The 16,697-nt window shown below is 61.2% G+C and overlaps 1 protein-coding gene and 1 non-coding gene across 3 annotated transcripts; one reads left to right on the top strand and one right to left on the bottom strand.

Annotated features, from left to right (window-relative positions):
- The first annotated feature begins 538 nt into the window (after positions 1-538).
- On the top strand, positions 539-16,295 carry DEGS2 (delta 4-desaturase, sphingolipid 2). Of its 2 annotated transcripts, none has more exons than XM_037031727.1 (3): positions 539-725; positions 13,460-14,202; positions 15,775-16,295. In XM_037031727.1, exons 1-3 carry the CDS (start codon positions 644-646, stop codon positions 15,919-15,921), a joined length of 972 nt encoding a protein of 323 aa, XP_036887622.1. In that variant the 5' UTR covers positions 539-643; the 3' UTR covers positions 15,922-16,295. The 2 variants fall into 2 exon arrangements, with proteins under 2 accessions (XP_036887622.1, XP_036887621.1); XM_037031726.1 differs by lacking the exon at positions 539-725 and adding an exon at positions 1,017-1,189.
- Positions 12,965-13,092, bottom strand: LOC118977000 (small nucleolar RNA SNORA19). The gene has a single exon (XR_005064411.1). It is a non-coding gene; the product is annotated as a small nucleolar RNA SNORA19 (small nucleolar RNA).
- Positions 16,296-16,697: the final 402 nt, after the last annotated feature.

Below are 16,697 nucleotides of genomic sequence, written 5' to 3' on the forward strand. Positions count from 1 at the left end.
CCCTGTGTCCCAGGCTGTACCTGAAGGCGGGGTGGGGGCTGACTCCCTATGAGGTCGTGAGACACATCACCTGCCCTCTGCGTTATTGCCTTAAGTGAAGGGGCGGGTAGAGGAAGGGAGGATTACTGGGGTTAATTTTTCCTGAGCACCTGCTTTTTCCTTAATTTCTGCCCACACCCCCCAGCAGGGGGCCCATAACCAGCTCGCTGGTGGGACGGGAGTAGCAGGAACGCCGCGGGGAGAACCGGTGTTCAGCTGCAGCACAGTCTCGGTGACCCAGGACACCTCCCCCGGGCGAGCTCCGCGGGCAGCACACCAGGGCGTCCTCGAACGACCCGGCGGCGAGGGACTCTCGCGGGTTGCGCGCTCACAGTCTCAAGTCCCCACGCAGGTGGCAGAGGGTCGCAGAGCCACCGCGACTTCCCCCAAGCCTGGACGGCGCGGAGCTCCTCGGCCTCCCGCGGAGGGGAGGCGGCACCGTCCCTGGTCTGGCCATCCCCGGGCGCACCTGGCCCCGCCCCCGCAGGCCCCGCCCCCAGTCCCGGCCTCCGAGCCGCGAACTTGTCTCGCGGGCCGCGGACTCGGCGACAGGTGGAGCGCAGCCCCGCCGCGCCCCGGTCCCCGACGCGCTCCCGGGCCCGCCATGGGCAACAGCGCGGGCCGCAGCGACTTCGAGTGGGTCTACACCGACCAGCCGCACACGCAGCGCCGCAAGGAGATGCTCGGTGAGCGCCGGCCCAAGGCCCCGCGGGCGCCCCGCTGCCCCTGCCCCGCGATGGTGGGAGCGCCGCGCCTCCGTCGGCCTCTCGGGACCCGGGTCCCCTGGCCTGTCCCCGCCCGGGTCTGGAACGCCCCTGCGTCTCTGCCTCCGTCTGGGGATCCAGGACCCGGGGACCTAGCCAGCGCCCGCGCGCCACGGAGCGCACCTTAGCTGCTGCGCCCCGCCCCCGCGCCGGGACCCGAGCTCGGCAACGCGGCGGTGCAGGAGTCGGCCTCGGGGGACCGGCTGTGGGCGGGATGTGCCGCCCGCTCCTGGGAAGGCGGCTCGCGGGCGCTGGTCCTCGCCGGCAACAGGCGCCCGGGTGGGCGGATCTCCCGGGTCCCGAGGCCACCAGGAGGCCACCAAGTCCACCCCAAACCAGGTGTAGAGATAATGAGCACCTCGAAGGAAGCAAACTCGGAACCAGAGGTACAACTGTTTTTAAAAACACCGAGAGTGGCCTTGGGCCGCGTTGCTCAGCGGGTTAGAGCGTCCTCCCCGACAGGTTGCGGGCTGGGCCCGGGTCAGGGCGCGCGCCAGAGCTAACCGATCCCTGTCTCTCGCTCCCTCCTCCCGCCGCTAAGATCAGTAAGCATGCCCTCGGATGAGGACTAACATTTCATGGTAACAGAATAAAAACCGAAAATGGCACCATAAAATGCGGCCCGTTCTGCCCCGTACCTTGCCCCTCTGTGGTTTAGCGCCTCTCCGGGTCGTTTTCGCCTACGCGGCCCGCTGCCCTGCGGGTGCTCCATCTTTCACGACCGCGGCTCCCTCTGGACCCAGGATTATGGGATAAAGGCCCCACACCTCTGAATCAGCTCTTAGTAGATGCCAGCAAAGTCGCCCCACAGTGTCAGGCGGCTTCCTAAGGGGGGACACGCTACCGGCTCCCCAGCACAGGTGGTGTTTCCCTGCATCCTGCTCCAGAGGTTGGTCAAACGCTTCCCCTTTGCCAATCAGCCTGAGGACGCAGTCCTGTTTCATCACTGTGGGTCTAGAATACATTTGTGTGATGACTGGGTTTTGTGTTTAACTGACCGTTTAATTTCTTTCTTACTCTTGGGGCTGGTCTTCGGCTTGTTGTGAGAGCTCTCGGAATGGGGGGCTTTAACCCTGTGTCTTACATGTGGGAAGTCGTTTTCTCTGTCGTTTGTCCTTGGCTCTAACTGAAACTGTTTTCTCAATGCGTCTGGATGGGTTGGCTTTTTTCCCTGAACCGGTTCCCTTTGGTGGCTCCCTGCCCGCCGCGCCTTGAGTGTATGGGAAAATGCACCCTATTGCTAATTTACCCTCCCAGGCCCCGGATGCACTGAGTGCCGAGTGCTTGGCTGTACCCCACTCTAGCTGGGGGTCGGGGCTGGTGACCCCTGGGTGGGTTTGTGACTTTGGGGTTTTCCCCTGTGAGGTGGGGAATGGCCCCGAATTGTTGGTGGTCTCCCAGTGGCAGCGGCATCCCTACACCTGTGGATTTCCTGGGGGTGGGTGGGAGGGGCCTTGCTGCTCACCTGGCCCCCTCCCCACCAGCTTCTACCTGCATCGGGGCTGCCGCCCCCCACCCCCGAAGGTCCCAGGAGAGGCCGAATTTCCTTCCTGTCCCCGCCTCCCCCTTACAGGGCCCACGAGGCGTCTGGCCCCAGGTGGAGAAGGCTGGGAGACGTGGCGCGGGCACACTCTTCCTTGTCTGGCCGAGTGGGAATGAGGGGAACGGAGGTCTCTGATGGGCAGGTGCCCAGCGTGGGGCAGCACCCCAGGACACGCAGAAGGCTCTCTCTAAAGAGAGGGGCCATAGGCTCTGGACCCCATCCTGGAAGCTTGCTGGGCAGGGTGACGGAGAAGGCTGGGAGACTTGGAGAGGCAGGTGACTCGGCCAGGGCAGGACCAAACGAATTCCGCAGGCCTGACTACCCAGGAAGCTCTATCGTTTCCGTGTCCACTGGGAGCTGTGGGTCCCTCCCTCTGCACCCGGCTTTGAGCTTGGATATGCTCTTCTCCCTCCCTCTTGGGCATTTGCACGGACTGTTCACCCACCTGAATGTGCTTCCTCCTTGCTCTGCCCAGCTGGCTAGGGCTCAGTTCCACCTCCTGCAGGAAGCCCCCCTGGCTGCCCTGGAGGACCCTGACTGGGTGAGGGCATCCTGTGGCTTCAGTCCATCTGGGTCTGGCCCTTATCTCCCTGGGGCAGGCTGCAGGGGTCTGGGCGTGGTGGCCTCATCTGCTGGTGAGGACCTCAGCACTCACTCATCAGCCCCGTGACCCTGGGGCCAGTCAGTAAACAGATGAGGACACCAGCTCGTTGGAGTTAGAAGGGGGTGATGGTAGCACTGCCCTCCAGACTTGTTGTGCAGGTTAAATGGAGGGAATGTTGAATGCTGAGGGTAAAAGTTGCCTGCATGATAACTGTTACTTCCTGTAGTCAGGCATGTTCTCTGCGAGGACAGGGACACGCCCGTGCCATTCCCAGCTGCGGAGAAATATGTGTAACTGCCAGCCGGGGCCTCTTTGCAGAAGACAGAAGCATGAAGCTCAGAGAAGGGAGGCGACTTGTCTAGGGCCGTGCAGGTCAGTGGCCACTGAGGCCAGCTGGGTGTTTAGGTGGGCTCTGGCCCCACGCAGGGGGCTGCTGTCACTCAGGACCCAGAAGGTCCTGGCACAGAGCTGGCTGGGTGCTCTTTGGGCAGGGCCACAGTCCATCTGCAGCTCCTGCTGGCCGGGCCATGGTCCCCTGGGCGCTGTGTCCTAGGGAAGGGGGACCCACAGCAGCCCTTAAGAGCCAAGCATCCCAGGGCCGGGGCCAAGGCCTTCTGTTCCGAGGGCAGGAACGGAGCCAGCAAGAACCTGGTCCCATTGAGATCAGAAGCCAAGCCGGGCGTGGCTGCGGAACAAGAAGCAGGCTTGGGATTTGTCTTTTTAAAAACAAATAGCTTTGTGGTTTTCTTTTTGTTCTTTACTTACAAAAACAGGGCACACACGTAGTAAAAAGAAGTTCAGATAATCAAAGGGAAACAGGAAGTAAGGCTCTTGGCACTGGCTGGACCGTTGGCTCAGGGGAGGCCTTGGTCAGGGCTCTCTCGGGGCGAGCCTTGAAACCCGGAGCAGAGCTGGCTGAGATCTCCGTGCCCTCCAGGGAGCTCGTGGACTTTCTTCACTCCATCTCAGAGCTGTGCTGTGGGGGGTAGCAGACTGGCCCTGCTGCAGTCAGCGCGGAGCCCCCCCCCCCCACCAGGCAGGGGCCGCAGCCTGTGCCCACCTAGCCTCTGGAGTGCTCAGCAGAAGGAGGGCTGCCTCCCTCCTGTGCTGTCCTGAGTGGCACGACCTGGCCATGAGCCAGTTACTCTCTGGCCAGAGCTGTGAGTCCTGAGTCTGGCCGGCGGGCTGTGACAGGCGTGGTAAGGGCAGAGAGGGCAGCTGGCCAAGTAAAAGAGGGGCCCTGTCACCCTGTGTTGGATGAGGAGGCCAGGGGATCACAATGGGTGATCCTTTAGGGGTTCCTCCTGGGCACCGATGAACCAATCATGTCCTCTCTGCTCAAGTCCTCCATGGTCCTCAAGTCCTCCATGGTCCTCAAGTCCTCCATGGGCAAGTCCTCATGCCCCATCTCTGCCTTGGTCTCTGGGACACACCCAGGCTCAGGCCACTGTCCCTTCCCCTTACTTCTTGCTCTCTGGCCAGTTGGTGGAGTACATCCCACCTGCCCATTTCCTACTTCACGGCTTTTGCAAATACTGTTCCCTCTGGCTGATTTCTTTTCCCTTAGTTTTCCCTTAGTTAAATGCTGAGGGTAAAGACTGAACTCCTATGCCTCCTTCAGATTTCAGCCTCAATGTCCCTTCTCTCTGAAACATTCTCTAATAACAGACATACACTGCATGCTGGTAAACATTGCACCCCGAGTCTCTAGGGAACAACAGCCCTGGTCCTGTAAATATTTCTGTCGTGGTCACTTGCAAGTGTCCATCATGCCTCATCGCTGACCAGAGTTGAGCAGGGAGGAGCCCGCTGGCCACCCGCTGGCCGCAGGTGTGAGCCTTCAGCAGGTGCGAGCTCGTGCCCCCACCACTGCCTGCCTCCCCGTGCTCCCTAATCTCTGGTAAGGAGGCCCAGGCGCTTTTACCTTGCGGCCTTTGCCCTGCAATCCTGCACTGATTTGTGGGGTAGCAGCTTCAACCCTCCTACTCCCCCGCGCACCTGCGAACTTCCTAGAGAGGTTGAGTGAACCCCTGGAACAACGGGCAGGGTTTTGGCTCTGCCCAGTGCCTGCCAGGCGCTTGGAGGGGCTCCCCCGCAACAGGGCTCCTGGGGGGTGGGGCCAACAGCTCCAGCCTGCAGCTTGAGGTGTTGTCCTTGCCAGCTGCATTATTAGGAGACACCCCGTTTTGGGCAGCATTTCTCAACTGTTGAGTGAGGCTGAGTTTTTCTTCTTTGATGTCCCTGCTTTTTTTTTAAATTTTATTTATCTTTAGAGGGGAAGGGAAAGAGAGAGGGAGACAAATATCAGTGTATGGTTGCCTCTGCCGGGGACACACAATGTATCATGTGTCCCCTGCCAGGAACTGGCCTGCAACCCAGGCATGCACCCTGACTGGGAATCGAACTGCGATTCTCTGGTTTGCAGGCCGGCGCTCAATCCACTGAGCTACACCAGCCAGGGCTCCTTGCTTTCTTTTGTGAGTCTTCTCCTCATGCCCTTGGCTCCTTTTCCATCAAAGTTTATCCTTTTTCTTGATCTGCAAGTTTTGTGTCCAGGGCTTCTGGTGGCCCTGGGTTTCCACAGGTGGCAGGTACCCTCCCTGTCCGTCCTCTGTGTTTTCACCAGAGCACTTTCTCCTGTTCTTTCTGTTTCACCTCACAGATATCTGCACACTATATGCCACAGGACCCTGTTCCCAGTGACCCAGCGAATGGTGGGGGTGGGGAGACGGGACTCAGCCCAGTGCTGCTTGGCCTGAGCCTGGACCTGAACAGAGCCACTGTCTGTCCTCGGGTCCCTGACACATGACTCAGGGCAGGTGCCAACTCACGTGTCCCCTTCCAGCCTCCCTATGGCAGGGAGTGCCGGGTCTCCTGCCTGGCTTTCCTTTATCCCACATTCCTGCTTTTGTGAGGCGTGACTTCTGCCCTGTGACACCCACTCGTTGAAAGGCCCCATCCAGTGCCGTTTAGAGAGCCAATCAGGGCATCTCCGTCGCCCGGAAAGACCCCTGTGGCTCAGTGTGCTCACCCCACAGCCCCACCCCTGCCCCCGTATCCTAAATCCTTCATTCTCCCAGTTTCACCTGGAAAGGCACTGGACTTGTGTGTTGGGGTGTGTGTGTGTGTCCCCTTGGCACCTTCGGTCTGGGACACACTTCTGGGCCCCTGTGTGCCACCCCCCAGCGGCCTGGGAGCCCCCCGTCTCCGCGACCCGCGGCCTGGCTGCCACAGAACTTCAGCTGATATTCGTCCACCAACGAAAAGCAGGTTTGGCGAGAGGCAGGTGAGGAGGCAGAGAATGGCAACCCCTGAAGGTGGTTTGGACCACTGTCCACATTTTCTGCATTGAACCAGGTCCACCAAGCCCCTCCCATACTGACCAGGCAGGACGAGGCTGGTCTTTTGGCCACACACTGAAAAGGCGGGAGACGGACCTCGGGACAGTGGTGGCCCAAGCGTTAGGGCCATGCTGCAAGGAAGCTGGTTAGGCCGCGGGGCACCGGGGGGCTGGGTGCCTCTGTTGGGGGAAGCTCTCAGCAGTGAGCCTGCTCTGCTGTTGGTGGGGACAGTGAGGGCACACGTGCTGGGCTCCTGGTGCCCCACACGCATCAGCTCCGTGGCCGAGGGTCCGGCAGGAGTGGGCTCTCAGACGAAGCGCCTGCGGCTTGGGCACCTGGGGTGCTGGGAGACAACGATGAGGACTCTTGGAATGAGACTGGCACATGGTGGCATTTGGCGTCCCTGGGGGCGTGGTGTCCAGTCCTTAGTGGTGCTGGGCCTGGCACGTGGGTGGTCTCCGTGGACGTGGGAAGAAGCCCCAGTGCTCCTGGGAACCCTGCTGGGGACCAGGGGGAAGACCTCATCGTCATCCCTGCCTCAGCAGATGGGAGCCCTGGGGGGTGCTGCCTGAGGGGGGCAGGGCCCAGCCGCCAGTGTCTGCCACCCTCCCTCCGTTTGGCTGGCCCGGCAGAATTGGTCAGAAGCTCTGGGAGGAACCGCAGATCCACAGCGGAGACCGGTCTGGGGCGCTGGTGGGGCGCTGGGGTCAGGCTCCCCTCCTTCCAGCAGGCATGGCTCCTGCTCGGCTCTGCTCTCCAGGTCCTCGGGGTCAGGCCGGGCAGGTGTGAAAATACCTCTAATGCGCACACCTGCTGGAGCCACACTTCTGGGCCTCAGCGCCCGCTGCCTCCCCGCCTTCCCCACCCATGGCAGCAGGCACACCTCCCTGTGCTCACAGCCCCCGTGTCAGAGTGGGCACCTCGGGCCCAGAGAGGCTCAGGCCTGGCCCAAGGGCACACAGGTTTTCCCAGGGCGCTTTGCCTCCAGGCGGCCCAGCTACTGGCAGTGGCCCCTCTGGGGCTGAGGGGGCCCTGTGAAGCCTTCACTCCCACTCGGGGGGAGGGGCGGTGGAAGGTAGGTTCTTTCACCTGGTGGAACCTGTTTCCCTCCGCTGCGAGGCACCTCACGGACTGACTAGTGCGCGTCAGACTTTGGGCGGGCACCGATCTCTGGCCCGATCTCTGGGCCTGAGCCTGGCATCCTGCAGGCTTGGCCTTCAGGCTCCCGAGGACAAGTGGCCCCGCCGCCCTTGCCCTGCCTTTTCTGACCCTTCCCTGTGCCCCCCTGGGTGTCACACCTGCTTTCTCTGTCATGCCTGGACAGTGTGACTTCTAGTAGTGGCTGCTGCCCTGGGCTCGGCTGCTGCCAGGACACATTTGCATGGGTGTGTTTGTCTTTGGTTCCAGGTGGGTGTCCACGTTGGGCCCCGGGCTGTCCTTGCGCCTGCAGGTCCTGGCCCGGCTATTCCCGTCCCCGGAACTGGAGGCCTGAGTGGGCAGGGTGCCCCCAGTCAGCTGAGGTCCCACTGGGGGCAGAGCCTGGTCCAGCAGGGCCCGCTCTGGGGGTCCAGCCAGGGCCCAGGGCTCCTCTTGGGGCTTCTCTGGGGTGCCTTTCTCTCTCCTCCCTTGGGACCCAGAGAAGGCAGAGCTGAGCAGTCTCCCACCCTGCCTGGCCTCGCACCCCCTCTGCCTGTCCCCCTTCCCTGAGTCCTGCCAGAGGGCCCTCCTGTCGGGCCAGCACCCCTTGCCTCCTCCGTGCCCCCCACCTTGGCCTCACTAGCCCCCCATGCCTGTGCTCACCGCCCCAGCTCTCAGCTGTCTCACTCTTGGCCGTGCTGAAATGGCTCCTGCTGAAGCCCCCGTGACCTTGTCAAGGCCAGCGGGCACCCATCCCTTCTTCCTGTCCGTGACTCTCCTTGACCCCTGGCATTGGACACCCTCAAGCCTGTGGCTCCAGTTACCCCAAATCCTGACCTGCCTAGGGACCTCAGCTTCCGGTCTGCCCTGAGTGTCTCTCCCAGGAGGTCCCCAGCCCTTCCCTCTCCCCAGGGAGCTGAAAGCTCTGGGGAAAAAAAGGTTAGATGCTCTCCTTGAGTGAGCGAGTTTCTGCCTGGCAGGCAGGGGTGTGTGTGTGTGTGTGTGTGTGTGTGTGCATGTGCATGCGCGCGCACACCCCCTGCTCAACGGGGCTATTAGGACAGTCCAGAGGAGCCCCACTTCTACAGGGGTCTCTGCTGGGGACTCTCCATCTGGTGCCACTTTCGAGTGCACTGGGCTCCACTCGTGGGGGCAGCTCCTCCCTGCCCGGGGATCTGGGCGCAGTGAGGTGGCCCAGTGCTCACGCCATGGCCTCTTCTCAGGGGGTTGCGCCTGGCCTGCCCAGCTTGTCCCATCACCCGGTATTTCCTTGTTCCCGGCAGGACATCCAGGCCCGCTGACCCACATGACCAGGGGCGATGGGCCTGTTCTGGTAGTGCAAAGCCAGCCGGGGCCAGCTGGGCCTCCAGGACCAGCACCCAGGGCCCCGAAGGTCAGAGATAGGAGGGTTTTCCTCTCGGATTCCAGAGCTGTATTTAATAACAGTCACCTGAGGCCATCGTTGGGCCTCAGGTGAGGAGCCTGTGGCTGGAGGGGGTGGTGAGGCGGCTGGGCCTGCTTGGTCAGCCTGGGGGAGGGGCTGTGGGTCAGGCACCTCAAACCGTGCCAGGGCTGTACCCCAAGCTGGGGTCTGAGCCGGGGGAAACTGTTGTGAACAAGAGGAAGGGGTACTGGTTCCCTGAAGGGGGTCCAGGCAGAGGCGGGCAGGGGAGGCACCCCAGGGGTCTTCACCTGCGCCCCCCCACAGGTGGGACTGACGATCTCTGTGTGGCAATGGTGCACCTGCAGCCCACTCTGCTGAGTCACAGCTGCCGGACTCTGGGGCCGCCCTTGCCTCCAAGGCACACGGGAGTGGACCGGGTGCTGTCCTGGACCCCAGAGCCAGGGTCCTGGTGTCCGCTGCTCCAGCGCATGCCCGTCTGCGCTCGCCTGGTGCAGGTGTAGCCTGCCCTGCCCTCCTGCCTCAGGCTTGGCCTCCTTCCAAGCAGAAGCAGGGGAGGCCTGCCTGCCCTGTGCAGGCTGGAGGCTGGGCTGGCCCCCAGCTGTGCCTTGGCCCCCAGGGCCCATTGGGGAGGCTGGTGCCCAGAAGCCACAGCCGGTGAGCAGGAGGCTGGTGGAGCCTTGCAGTCTGCGGTCCCGGCCCCACACCAGGCACACAGAGGTTCAGAGGACCTTGCCTCTGATTCCCCTCACTAGGCTGTGGGTGAGGGTCTTCCAGAGGCTGAGGTTGCCGGCACATCCTTCTTTCCCCAGCCATCAAAAAGGCACTTCAGCCCTGGCAGGTGTGGCTCAGTGGATTGAGCGCTGGCCTGTGAACCAAAGGGTCGTGGGTTTGATTCCCAGTCAGGACACATGCCTGGGTTGTGGGCCAGGTCGGGTCCCCAGTGCGGGGCACGCAAGAGGCAACCATGTATTGATGTTTCTCTCCCTCTCTTTCTCCTTCCCTTCCACTGTCTGAAAAAAAAAGACATTTCTTCCTTCCTTGCTGGATCTGGGCTGGTGCTGCCCCCCACGCCCCCGGTCCCCACTGGGGGCTCCTGTCTTCCTGGGTAACACCTCCGGAGGGGCCCACTCACTCTGACCCCTTGGGGGCAGGGACAAAGTGACATAGCCCTGCTTCCTGCGCTCCCTCCCAAGAGGGGGTCCACATTTAGGCTCTTTTTCAATTATTCTTATTTTTCTAAAGACTTTATTTATTTTTAGAGAAGGGAAGGGAGGGAGAAAGAAACATCAATGTGTGATTGTCTCTTGAGCGCCCCCAACTGGGGACCTGGCCCACAACGCAGGCATGTGCCCTGACTGGGAACCGATCTGGTGACCCTTTGGTTTGCAATCTGGCACTCAATCCACTGAGCCACACCAGCCAGGCTGGTCTCTCTCTCTCTTTTTTTAAAAAAGGTTTTATTTATTTATCTTTAGAGGGCAAGGGAAGAAGAGAAGAAGAGAAATATCAATGTATGGTTGCCTCTCATGAGTCCCCTGCTGGGAACTGGCCTGCAACCCTGGCATGTGCCCTGACTGGGAATCAAACTGCGATCCTCTGGTTTGCAGGCCCTCGCGCAATCCACTGAGCTACACCAGCCAGTGCTTTTTAAAAATACAACCTTTATTTCCTTTTTAAAAAAAGTTTTTATTTATTTATTTTTAGACAGACAGGAAGGGAGAAAGAGAAAAAGAGAAACCGCAATGTGTGGTTGCCTCTTGCGCGCCCTCTACTGGGGACCTGGCCTGCAACCCAGGCATGTGGCTTGACTGGGAATCAAACCTATGACCCTTTGCTTCACAGGCCCGCACTCGACCCACTGAGCCACACCAGCTGGGAACCTTTGGTCTCTTGCCCCACCTGATGGGATGATGCTGGGGTGCTGGGCACCCTGCGAGGCCTCCCTCTGCAGTCACCCTGGGGCTGTGGGCAAGCCTGGGGGGACAGTCAATCAGCCTGGTGTCCATCAGCAGGGCTTCCAGCCCTCTGCGCCTTCACGCAGCTGCAAGCCACCTGCGGGAGCCTCTGGCGGCCCGCGTGGGCCTTAGACCTCGTTTCGAGGCACAGCGGTTGACTGGCCATGGCAAACTTGGGCCGCGCCGCCCCTGCTCTGGCCCTCCGCAGCTTCCTGCACACACCTGAGCCACTGGCCCTGCCGCTGACTCTCTGGAGCGGAACCAGCCTTGGAGCTGGGAATTTTTTTAAAGAGGCATAAAAAATGCTGGTAAAATATAGAGAAGCTGGTAAAATATAGGAAGCCGGTTAGGAAATAAAATGTGCCATTTTAACTGTTTAATTGGTGATTAATTGGTGATTAATGTGTGTCACCGATCACACCGTTTAATGTGTGATCGGTGACACTTAGGACATTCACAGTGCTGTGCAGCCATCACTATGATTTCCAAGTTTTCCATCATTCGTACCAGAACCTTTCTGCCCCTCACCAGTGCTGGCCTCTCCCACGCCCCTGGCGACCTCTGCTTTCGGTCTCTGTGAACTCGCCTGCTCTAGACAGTTCATGTCCTTGAATCACATGGCCGGTGGCCGTTGAGGTTGGCTGCTTTCCCTTGGTGTGTAGACAGCTGCCGGGGTGTTCTGCTGGCTTCCTGGGCAGAGAGGGCCTTCGAGTCTAGGATGCAGGGACCCCAGTGCCCCCAACAACATTGCCCGGCAGAGGACGGCTGTCCTGCCACCAGGAGCCAGGACCGATAGGAGGGGACAACACACTGAGAGGCAGGTTGTGTCCTCACCATCTCTCATGGGGACACCACAGCCCACAGAGGGTGGGAATGAACCGGCGGCCACAGAGCTCTGACGTGAGACTGGAACTGCGGGCGCGGCAGCTCGGGCACGAGGGTTTTGAGCCTGAGTCTCCCCTCTGACTGGGGCAGAGTCCCTTGCCCACGTTGCTGTTTCTCTTTGCAAACCCCCGGGGACAGGTGGCTCTGAAGCAGCCTGTTCTCTTTCTTGCTGGCCATTCCCAGGAAGGGTGCTGTAGGTGGACATCCTGTGTTTGGAGTCACTGGAGAGACATAATTGTACCTTGAAGCTGGTGTCCCCATGCCAGGTGCATCTTCTCAAGAGGAGGCTGGGGACATGCCTTCAGGTGCTGGTTGAGCCCTGGCATCACCCTATGACTCCGTCCACCCCTCTTCCCAGGGGACCCAGGGCTGGCAGGAGGGAGAAGGGGCCTGGCTGTGGGGGCCATGGGCCCGAGGAGCTGTCAGGTCCTCACCGACCAGGCACAAATTGGGAGCAACTCCCTGGTCACTTGCAGGAACAGGCAGGGCCTTCGCCTGGCCGCCCGCAGTCCTGGGACCCCCTTTCCGGGATAGCCTGGCAGGGTGAGCCCGAGGCAGGAGGGGTGCCCTGGGACCAGTCCCACCCTTGACAGCCTCAGTTTCCCTCTGAGCATCACAGCACAGTCTGTACCTCTGAGGGCCAGCCTGCTCTTGAGAACTGGACGGAGCAGGCCTGGTGAGCGCCCATCGCCCTGTCTGTCTCTGCCCCTGCACGCAGCACCCGCCACCTCACCAGCTTTCTGCCTGGCCCTGCCGTCCCCTCCTGCCCAGCAACCGTGGAGGTTTCCAGAGGGCACGCCCCGACCCCCCACCCTTCCCCGTCCTTGCATTGTCTGCTGCTTCTGGCCGGCAAGGCCCTCAGGTGCTTGGCCAACTCCCACTCCCATTGTTTTTTCTTTTTCTGTAAAACGAAACATGGAAAAGTACAAGGTACTGTAACAAATACCCACTATCCAAAATAAATGCATGTTCTTTAGACCTTGTTCGAGCTCTGAAACCCGAGAGCAAGTCGGCACCCTCCCTGCTCCTCTCCCCCATCACCCTGCCCCCCCCCCCCAGGCCGCTGACCCAGGCCGTCCAGCCGCCTAACCCTGTGTGTGGGTCACAGGGGCCCTGCATGCCAGCTCCTGGCTCTCTCTGCAGCTGCTTTTATTTCTCTGAACATTTTTAAAAATTTATTCATTTTTTCCTTTTTTTTGGTGCCCCGACCAGGGATTGAACCTGGCACCTTGGCAGATTGGGATGTTGTAACCAACTGAGCCAGGCTGCTTTGATTTCTTTTTTTTCCCCTATTTGTCTGAAGGAGACTGGCGGCATTACTATTTAGTTATACTGCTAATTAACCTTCAAGTACCGGTATAGCACATAAGAAATAACACTGCTCACATATACGAGAAAGCAGGTCAATGAAATGTGCACTGATTTCTGACATTACGTTTCTGTGACCCGCTGTGACACCTGCTCTTTATTTAGGCTGGTGGCAAAGGCTCTTGCTCTGGGAAGTCCCAGGTGGCACCAAGCAGGTCCACTGTCTTCGTGGGCCACAGACCAGGCTGCTCCCAGGCCCCGAAGCCCGGGGCAATGTCTTACCCTGCTCCTCGAGGGGCGAGGTGGGCGAGTGTGTCCCTGTCACCGCCTGGGGTGGTGGGGTGCACGATGCAAGGAGGGCCGGAAGGAAGCCAGCTGGGCAGACGGAATGGAGGGAGGAGGGAGGAAGACAGGGTATGGCTGGGGCCCTTGCAGCCCGAGCCCACCTCACCACCTTCTCTCCTGGTCCTACCTGCAGCCAAGTACCCCGCCATCAAGGCCCTGATGCGGCCGGACCCTCACCTCAAGTGGGCGGTGCTGGGGCTGGTGCTGGCGCAGCTGCTGGCCTGCTGGCTGGTGCGGGGGCTGGCGTGGCGCTGGCTGTTCTTCTGGGCCTACGCCTTTGGCGGCTGTGTGAACCACTCGCTGACGCTGGCCATCCACGACATCTCGCACAACGCCGCCTTCGGCACGGGCCGCGCCGCCCACAACCGCTGGTTCGCCGTGTTCGCCAACCTGCCCGTGGGCTTGCCCTACGCAGCCTCCTTCAAGAAGTACCACGTGGACCACCACCGCTACCTGGGCGGTGACGGGCTGGACGTGGATGTGCCCACGCGCCTGGAGGGCTGGCTCTTCTGCACGCCCGCCCGCAAGCTGCTCTGGCTGGTGCTGCAGCCTTTGCTCTACTCGCTGCGGCCCCTCTGCGTGAACCCCAAGGCTCTGACCCGCATGGAGGTGTTCAACGCCCTGGTGCAGCTGGCCGCCGACCTGGCCATCTTTGCTCTCTGGGGGCTCAAGCCCGTGGTCTACCTCCTGGGCAGCTCGCTGCTGGGCTTAGGCCTGCACCCCATCTCCGGCCACTTCGTGGCTGAGCACTACATGTTCCTCAAGGGCCATGAGACCTACTCCTACTACGGGCCGCTCAACTGGATCACCTTCAACGTGGGCTACCACATGGAGCACCACGACTTCCCCAGCATCCCTGGCTGCAACCTGCCCCTGGTACGTGGCTGTGGGCAGGGGTGCGGTGGTGAGGGGAGCAAGGTGTCCGAGGAGGTGGGGAGGCATGGTGGGTCTGGGGCCACACTCTGACCTTCTCTTCCTTGTGTGTGCTCATCACGGGGTGGCTAGGTTCCCAGCTATGGCCCCTAGGGCAAAGGGAAAGGCCACACAGTGCAGGCGAGTGCCCCAAGGAGAGGTACCCAGGGATGGCAGGGGCTCAAGGGGGCATTTACAGTTTAGACCACTTACTGTAATGGAAACCCGTTTGAGCCCAGCTGTGACATGTGCTGGCTGTGCACCCTGGGGGAAACTGCTTGCCCTCTCTGTGCTTTGACTTCATCTGTAAAATGAGGCAGCAGTAGTGTGTGTGAAGCACCTTCCTGGCTCCAGACTCCGTCCCTGCTCATTTCCAGTCATTGCCCTGTGGCTTTCTAGGGGGCCCACGTGGCACAGAGAGGACAGGGTGGGCTTCGTGACCCAAGGGGCTTGGCCTCAGCCAGTGCAGAGTGGAAGTCCCTGGCTGGTGGCTCTGCTGTGGGAGACCCATGGACAGAGACTTTCTGCAGGGGTTGGGGTGGGAGGCAGGGGAGGGGGAGGGGTTGTTCCTTCTGGGTGGGTGGGTTAGACAGCTGAGGTGCCCTGGTTACTGGTGGGCAGGAGGGGAGGAGGGGGCAGTGAGGCCTTCTCTGTGTGTGTGGGTGTGCACATGCCTTTGTGTGGGTGTTTGCACATGTGCTTGAGTGTGCCCGTGTCTGCACACGTGGCTGTGTGAGCATTTGTCTAGTGTGCAACACCTGCCCTCCCCCCACCTCTCCCGTCTTGCTGAAGGCTCTGGGCTGGACACCATCTGACTTAAGCCTCACCACAAGCTAATTTGGCAGGTGTCCTCATTGTCCCCATTTCACAGATGAGAAGGCAGAGGCTCAGAGAGGGGAGGTGCCTGCTGCAGGAAGTAGCAGAGCCAGAATCTGGACCCAAGTTGGCCACGAAGTGTCCTGAGTAGTGTCCTGCTTGCTCCAGTGGGGGGTGCCTCATCCGCCTCCCCCAGCCCCATCTGCAGCTGTAACACAGGCCCTGGGGGTGTCCTCCTCTGGGGAGTGGAGGCCCCACCCCCGCACCCCACACACTTGGCCAGCAGGCTGGGTGCTAAGGCTGGGAGCACTTCCTGGAGGAGGCAGCTGAGGGTGTCTGTCTGGTGCAGATCGGGGCTGGGAGCTGGAGGGGGTGAGGGGTGCTGGGACTGCGAGGAGGGGTTTGGTGGGGGTGCCGGCTCAGGGAGGGCGACCTGGCCCACCCTGGGCTCCTGGGTCAGAAACTGCAGTGTGGGCCCCGGGGACGGAAGGGTGCATTTTGAACCTGGGGCCGGGGCGGGGGCAGAGTCTATGTCCTGGCTAAGGGACGGCCAGCACCAGCCAGCCTCCTGCCTGGCTAAGCTGGATGTGGGTACCCAGGGGGAAGACAGGTGTGTGCACATGCTCCTGTGTGTCTGTGTGTACACGCTCACGTGTGTGTGTGTGTGGCGGAGGCCTGCCTGTGCCGAGGCGCAGCCTGTGACCAGCTCACCTCCTACAGGTGCGGAAGATCGCGCCTGAATACTACGACCACCTGCCGCAACACCACTCGTGGGTGAAGGTGCTCTGGGATTTCGTGTTCGAGGACTCCCTGGGGCCCTATGCCAGGGTGAAGCGCGTGTGCAAGCTGGCAGAGGACCGCCTGTGAGCGGGACCTGCTGGTGCCTGGAGTGGACGACCGTGCTGTGCCCTGCCCCGCTCTGCCCCGCCCCGCTGCCGCAGAGTTGGCTGTTGGCGCTCCCCTTGGCCTAGTACCCAGAACTGGTTTGACTACATTTGGTCCCCGAACCTCGAGCTGCTGCCTGTGTCCCAGGTCCCCAGTACTGCCGGGGTTGGGGGTGGGCACAGGCTGCATCCTGCGTAAGCTCCGCCTGCTGGAGGACTTGCTGATGACCTCGGGCCAGGCCCGCCCTTTCTGAGCCTGGCAGGGATGGTGTGCCCTTTGTGCTCTGTGCCCTGCCCCCGCAGGCTCCTTTCTCTGGTGTCCCTGTGCCCTAAATTAAATGAGCGTTTGTTTCAACACCCACAGGCCTGCTTTTGAGGGGTGGGTGGTCTCAACTCCAGCCTGGATCTGACTGAGAACAAGGCCCCCCGCCAGCCCTGGAGTGGTCCCAAAGCCATACCTGCCACCTGCTCCCGCTCTTTGGGGACCACTGCTGCCCCCACACTTTGCATAAGACAACAATTCCTGAGCCTCTGCCTTTGTGGGGGGCTAGCCTTTGGGGGTATAGGCAGTAGAAGGTCCCTGAGTGCCCTGCAAGCCCATGTGGCCCTTAAGTCTTCCCTCCTCTCCGCCCCACTGGGTGCTGCCTCCCCTCGGTCCATGTTACCGGCTTCTGCTGCCCACCCCCCAGGTATGCCTGGAGCCCACCCATAAGGGAGGCCTTCTCAGAGCCCCATGGGTCTGTCCCCCCACCAGCTCCG

This window comes from Sturnira hondurensis, unplaced genomic scaffold (assembly GCF_014824575.4).
Source record: "Sturnira hondurensis isolate 20B ecotype Veracruz unplaced genomic scaffold, ASM1482457v3 Scaffold0021143, whole genome shotgun sequence".
In the NCBI taxonomy this organism is placed as follows: Eukaryota; Metazoa; Chordata; class Mammalia; order Chiroptera; family Phyllostomidae; genus Sturnira; species Sturnira hondurensis.